At 48.5% G+C, this 6,945-nt stretch overlaps 1 protein-coding gene across 2 annotated transcripts in view; it reads right to left on the bottom strand.

The window, feature by feature from the left end:
- Window positions 1–343: 343 nt before the first annotated feature.
- Window positions 344–6,945, bottom strand: part of DSCAML1 (DS cell adhesion molecule like 1) — an 88,109-nt gene continuing 81,507 nt past the window's right edge. For both annotated transcript variants that reach the window (XM_070952570.1, XM_070952571.1), the window contains exons 24-31: window positions 6,000–6,287; window positions 5,742–5,897; window positions 4,937–4,967; window positions 4,716–4,834; window positions 4,186–4,338; window positions 3,054–3,248; window positions 1,761–2,072; window positions 344–1,119 (exon numbers count right to left, since the gene is read on the bottom strand). In XM_070952570.1, the coding sequence (XP_070808671.1) occupies window positions 677–1,119; window positions 1,761–2,072; window positions 3,054–3,248; window positions 4,186–4,338; window positions 4,716–4,834; window positions 4,937–4,967; window positions 5,742–5,897; window positions 6,000–6,287 (1,697 nt within the window). In that variant the 3' untranslated portion in view covers window positions 344–676. The remainder of the gene's footprint in view (window positions 1,120–1,760; window positions 2,073–3,053; window positions 3,249–4,185; window positions 4,339–4,715; window positions 4,835–4,936; window positions 4,968–5,741; window positions 5,898–5,999; window positions 6,288–6,945) is intronic.

The raw sequence follows: 6,945 nt of genomic DNA, 5'->3' as shown, positions 1-6,945 counted from the left end.
ATATTAGACATTACAGCTTTTAAATAGCTGTGATGCCAAAGAGATGTATATATAAAATAATGATCTGCTTTATGTCTGACATTTCCTAGAACGGCTTCATTCATGTTAAAACAGAGTTTGAATTGCAGGGCCTCTGCACTAGGACTCCAGAATTTATTCTCACTGCCACCTGCATCGCAGCTTCCTGTTGGTTCTTGGAGATCAGCCTACACCAAACAAAGGACTCTGGTGTTATAGAAACATAACTTTTATTGCACACTGCGCTGGCTTTTTTTTTTTAAATAGAAAAAAGTATTAACACAGGCAGATGCAACTGGAAGCAAATCCCATGGTTTACCAAACATTAAAACAACATGCAGTGTCCCAAAGGGTTAAAAAAAAACAAAAAAAAAACCAGGCTGCGTAATGAGGGCGATGAGAGGATGGGAAAGAGCATGTGCCCATCAGAATTCAGCACCCTCTTCCGCAACACCGAAAGGAGAGCAGGGCTTCTTCCATAAAAGAAGTTCCTGCAAATGCTTGGAGCCCTCGTGACTTCCCCCCCAATTCTGGAGAAGAGAAAAATAGTTTCATTTATACAAAAACAAAAAATCCATTCTGTACAAGAGCTCCACTTAATTCCAGTATAAATGACTTGGAGAAAGAGCCACATCTTGGCTGTCCTTCCTACCCACTGCTACACCAGCGTATAGGATTTCGAGTAGGCACCAGTTCCCTGCTTCTGTGGCCTCCCTACGCCAGATGTGCTCATTTCTAATAGTGAGTCTTTGGACCCCCCAATCTTGCTATGCGTAGGCAAGCGTGGCTCAGCAACAGGACCCGGGCTAGGTTCGGGGGCTGGGGCGGGAGCAGCAGTGGAAGCAGCAGGAGGGGCACCACTAGCCGAGCCTGGCATGGCAAGAGTTCTCTGAGGTAAGGTGGTGGCTGCAGTTGCGTGTGGCGCAGCCGAGGCTTTGCTGCTGGCATCTAAAGTCAAGTGTCTGGCTTGTGTGTGGTAAGCCCGAGCCAGATTTCGTATGGAGGCTTCCCGGGGTGGCACTACAGGACAAGGGTCTTGAAGGTCTGGCTTGCGGAAGAACGTTTCAGATTTCATATACAAAGGCAGGTTGCAGTAGTCACCTGTAGAAGGCAGAAAGAGGGTGAACAGAGATGCTGAAAGCGGGGCCAGGAGTAGCCCCAAGGTTACTCAAGGACAAATGGTGTGCAACAGGACCAGAGTGAAAAATTCATCCAGTCCACTGAAAACAAGCAACTCCTTCAGGGAAAAGGCAAAGCAGGTGAAAGAAGCCTAAATATCCAGCCCATTCCATGACTGGCAAGTGCCAGCACTCCCTCTCGGCATCCCCTCCAGATGCCAGCTCTCTGGGGCAAGCCTTATTATCCCCATTTATAAACCTCTCAGACTGGCTCTGGCTACCTAACTTGAAAGTTGTGTAGCTCTTCCTTGCCCAGAGCACATCCTATTCCACTATCCAAGCTCATTCAAATACTTCACTGGGAAGGTTGTCCTGAACTGCCTCATGAAGAGCTGCAATCAAGAGCCCTGGGGGGCACAGTGACTCAGTCTTCCCTCCTTCCGAGGTCAGCAAAATGAGGACCCAGATTGCTGGGGCAGGATGCTGACATTGTAAACCACCCAGAGGGTGCCTGGGGCAATATATAAGTGCTACGGGGCAGTATACAAGCATAATTGCTATTGTTACTTGGGGCTGAGCTCTTCGTTTGGGGCACCAAAAGGCAGCAGCTGCATCATAGCTCACTTTTATTTGCTCGGTGAGGGATAGGCACAGCTACACCCTTGCCACGGTCACTGTCCTGTGGTTTGGGAGGAGAGGCTGTGAAACGGCAGATGCCTGGCTCGGAGGGAGTGCTCATGGAAGTCATGCTGTCAGCATTCTCATTGGTGCCAGTGGTCATCTGGTCAGAGGAGCTGTCAGAAATGAAGCACTCTGTGATTTCAAACTTGGCATGCTGCAGCTGCTCCTCTAACTTGGCATGTTCATAAGCCCGAGCCAACTCTTCATAAGTGGATGAGGCACTCTCTGTGGACACCATGCTGTTTCGGCCTTTGTCTGTGGGAACAAGAGGGAGACAATGCAAGCCCTGCCAGGACAACCAGCAAGACAGTTGATGGCACTCCAACTCTCCTTTACTAAGCTGAAACAGCCGGGGATGCGAGAAGCCAGTTCCTGCACTTTCTGACTCCAAAGCCAAAGAGAAGATGTGGTGGAAGTGTTATCTCAGAGTCTTTGAAGATCTGGGCAGAAATAAACAGACTCAAGCTCAATCCTGACAAGACATGAGTAGATGTGACATTGGAAGCCAGTGGTATCCCATCTTTTCTTCTGGACAGGGTCGTGCTCCCTAAACCCGAAAAGCTTCAGAAATAAGGGGGTCCTCTTGGATTTGCAACAACTGCTCAAGGACCAGAAGGCTGCTGTGGCTAGGAGAGTTTTTGTGCAACTCTATCTCGCATGCTAGTTACAGCACTTCCTGGATTATAAGTATCTGTTCACAGCTACTTATTTCTTTATCACCTCTTGACTTAATTCCTGCAATGAACTCTCCCAGAAGCTTCTATTTGTTCACTAATCTCCAACAGAAAGGGTACCCTTTCAACCCAAGAATAAGGCACCATGAAGGATGGATGACTTTTTCTTTGCTGCCCCTCTCCTGATCCTGCCCCCGAATTCAGATCAACAAGCTGCTAGTGTTCAGAAGAGCTACTTAGATCTGGATATTTTAATGTATAATAGACACTGAGTAACATTCCTTGTTGTGATGATGTATGAAAGGGGGCGGTAGCTATTGGTAGAATTAGTCCAGTTTATGTTATAATTGTTGTTGTTTTTAATTGAATGTGCTATTTTGTAGAACCATTTAAGAATCTAGTTTCTCGGTATGCATATAAATTATAATAACCAAATAAAATCTCTGCAAAATATGGGGAAAGAAGAGTGAGCCTCAGTTTTTAGCTCTTGAAAGTTCTGGGGTGGCAGGACACAACAAACTGCAGCTGGGTTTGAAAGGCTGGGCTTTGTGACTCAACTCACCTGTGTCCTGGGACAAACTAGCACTGAAACTGTCACTTTCAGTCACTGTGATGCCATGCTGGGAGCCAACCGCTCTCCAGTCAGAGGCCAGAGTCCGTGCTGGCGTGGAGGCCTGGCACTTGGTGAGAGTCCATTGGCTGGAGTATCTGTTCCGGGCACTGTGTGTAGATTTCACACTTTTCCTTGAAACAGGATCTGCAAAAGAAGATGGCTGCTGTTTCTGACTTTGGAATGAGAAATGAGAACTGTGTAGGTTGGACCTTACAAGGCTAGGCTGAAATCTGCCTCATGCTGTAGTTTCTCACTGATAGCTTCATTTTTATGTTGGTGATGCCTTGTATCTAAAATGATTTTTTGTACTTGTAGATCATTCCCCCCTCCCCTTTGCATATAGTCATGGTGGGATGTATACAACATTCCAGGTACTGAATATGTCACATGCAGCATATGAGATGGAGCATGACACGGATCAAGACATGGACTTGGCCTGAACCTAGAAAGCCCATTCTCTGACCAAAGCAGCAAGCAGAACACAAAATCATTGCTGTACGAGGGCAGGAACCCTGACAAGATGAGGGACAGGTAAGTGCTGAGCAGCTGGAGGAGATGAACCAGTCAGGCAGGAGAGGGGCAGCTATGGGGCTGACTGGTGTGCCACCTGATTGAGCAAAGCACACGGGAGATAAAGCAGGCACTGGCATGCAGGCTGTATAGGATCATCAGAGGGCAGAGAAGGGCCAGACAGACCAGTGTTCATTCGATCCCTCTAAATTTTGGGGAGGCAAGACCTGAAATCACTAAAAGCAGACTATAGTCTGGTCACGTGCCAAACCACAGTGCATTTATTTTGCAGCTAAAGGCATAAATGGTCAAGTTCTCACAACCTCACTGTTCCAGCACTATCAGTATAGATGAACATAGCCACATGATTCAAAGCCTCTTTTATCAGAGCTGGTTGCTGTGAGAAACCCAACCTTACCTAGAGACGGAGAATTTGGCTACAAGTAGGGTCAAGAGTCCCCCAGAGATCTCTTCCCTCCCTCCATGCCTTCAGAGGTATGCTCTACTTGGGCAAAGGCCTCTGATTTTTTTTCCTGTGGGGCCGGAGTGGAGGATTATCTGCAAGGCTTACTTGTGCCAGGGCGGATGTCAGACATATCAATCAAAGGCCCCGTATTCTGGATCAGTGCTGGGTGGTGTAGCGATACCCCTGTGCAGAAGGTCTGCGGATTAACAGTCTGGTTGAATTCTGGGTCAGAGACTGGGACTGTTGCTTTGTCATCTCCTATGGGAAATAAATTTGGATAATGACCTCCCATCCTGGGATTGCTATAAAGCGATAGCCCCCCCCCCTCGACCCCTCCTGCAAGAGAAAACCACAGAATTGGAGGGTGACCCTTTATGCACTTAGAACCTCATTGGGGGTGGAGAGGAAGGCCGGCACCTGCAATTGGCCATGCCCAAAATGCTTGCCAGGAGTCCCAAAACACCATTCAATCCAGTTGATGCTGGGAAGGGGAGAACCCGGAGTGCACCTAGGACAGAGGAGCAATCCCATTCCCAGACCCAGGGAGAGTAATTGGATGAGGGCAAAATGCAAAGGAGGCAGCTCTGAGGACAAGGCCAGTTCCCTGAACTAGTAGGTGAAGCGAAGCCGCTCACCGATCTGCTTGATTCCCTCCTTGTCCTCAATGAGCAGCTGAACCCGGGGGATGTCGATGTGCAGCCGAGGGCCTTGCGGAGGACCCTTCACGGGCGTATCAAAGCTACGATTATTCTTACTGTGAAGGAGAAGAAGGAGGAGAGCATTTGGGACTTGAGGTCATCTGTATCCACCCTGCATCAAAATGCTAAACCAACAAGATTTGAATGTGGTTACCCACCTGATGAGCATTTCAGCCAAACTCTTGGCATCTGCAAGGGAAAGAGCAGAGACGCCTGAATGGAGGCAGCAGAAGCAGCTGCTCCTGTGCAGCTCGAATCAGGCCGAGAGGTCACCGTGGGCACTCTAGCCTGGAGGGTGGGTCCTCTCTATGGGGAGCTAAGGCTAAAGGAAAGAGACTCCAGAAATAGTTTCCTCGGGGCCCCAAGTTCACAGAGAAACAAAGAGGAGTGCAGCCCGTGCAGGTAGTCTCAATTTGTCAGCATTCCTTCAGTGATGACAGCATTGGAAAAGTGACTTATGACCAGTACTTGCACTTACGACCGTCTCAGCATCCCTATTGTCACCCGGCTGCAATTTGGGGGCTTGGCAACTGACAGTTGCAGCCTCCCGTCCTGCCATTGGTGTCCGTCCCAGCCAGCTTCAGACAAGCAAAGTCAGTGGGGAAGCTGGCAGGGAAGGTTGCAAATCATGACCATGTGATGCTCCCTAACGAATGCAGCAAAAGAGGCTGTAAAACCAGGCGCGGTCCTGGAAAGCCTCACTTAATGGGTGCAATGTTAACCAAGAATATTTCAGTCCAGTCCCAACTGTGGTTGTAGGTCAAGGACTATCCATACTGCCAGCTCTAACGAGGGTCCTATCCTGCAGCATCCACCTTTCTGCCCCCAACCCACCTACATAGGCAGCTACAGGGACCGAATCATCTAGAGGGGAAAGCCAGGGTGACGCCTGCTTGGGCTCATCTGACCCTGGGGTTTCTCTCCTGGTTGTTGTAAAGGGATTCCCAAGAATCAAGCGTTCACCTCGCAAACGCTTCAGGCGCTTTTCCTTCCGCTTCTTTCGAACAACAAACAGCAACGCAACGCCAAGTGTGGCCAAGATGACAGGGCAAGCGATGGTGAAAAGCTTCTTGACATCATCTCCTTCCCCTTGCGCAGACTTAATAGGTGGAATGGTGCCTGTGCAGAAGACACGTCAAAGCACAAGCTGTGCACCCCCTGAAAAAGCCCAACCCACAGGCAACTGGGGCTTCTAACATCCCCCAGCCAATCCATACTCACTGCCATCGTAGTCCAGGGTGGCGAACTGCAGGGTTTCATTGCCACAGCCGGCACTGTTGCATGCTTTCATGCGCAGTTCATACCAAGTGGCTTCGTGCAGGTCAGTCAGAAAGACTTCACTGGAATAATTAGCCCGCAGACTCTGCCAAACCCAGGTGCTTTTGGGTCGGAACTCCAGGACAATTGCTACAATGGGGCAGCCCCCATTGTTCCAGCCTTGCAGACTCAGTCTGGCATGGGTGGAGTTGATGTGGGTGAACAGATGTTGGTCCTTATTGAAAGATGGTTCTACAAGAAGGAAGAGGAAGGTGAGTTTTGATAGGATAGAATAGAATGAAATAGAGCAGTTTGCCGGGTTTTGGAAAGTGGCCTCAAGGGTTTCTTTAATGACCTATGTTCCCTTAAAGTGTACTGCCTAACCCGCTAATCAATAAAATGTAGAGTACACATTAAGTTTCTTTTTCATCATCAATTTAGGCACTATAAAACCCAGAGCACCCAAGGTGCTCTCCACGAGCTATCTGCCAGTCTGGGCTGGGGCTCCCTTTGGCCAGGCTCCTCAAGACAGCTGCCCTTTCCCAGCTGTGCAGTGGCAGCTGACCTGCTGCAGAGATACACCCAATGGAACACCAGAGGCCCTTCCTCACAAAGGATCACCTCCCTCCCCACTCTAAAAAAGGGGTTAATTAATTTCTCTCCTCCCGCCAAAAAAGATTGAATTAATATTTGTTGAGTTGCAGGCTGCACAACATCCATGTTGGTTTCTAGCTATATAAAAATTAATTTTAAATCATTAGTAATTGAAGTTCAGAAATGTTCAAAATATCTCCAGAAAAAAAGGAAAAATGGGGGTGGGGGGGAGAGAAAGAGAGGGGCCTATCTAAATGCCTTTTCTAATTTCAATCCTCCCCCCAAGGGAAATAATCTTAAATGCTTACATTGCAAT

The sequence above is a fragment of the Pituophis catenifer genome, unplaced genomic scaffold (assembly GCF_029215685.1).
Source record: "Pituophis catenifer annectens isolate HBS135680 unplaced genomic scaffold, rPitCat1.0.hap2 SCAF_12, whole genome shotgun sequence".
Taxonomy (NCBI): Eukaryota; Metazoa; Chordata; class Lepidosauria; order Squamata; family Colubridae; genus Pituophis; species Pituophis catenifer.
Note: the sequence above shows the minus strand (reverse complement) of the source record. Positions and strands in the feature narration are given on the sequence as shown.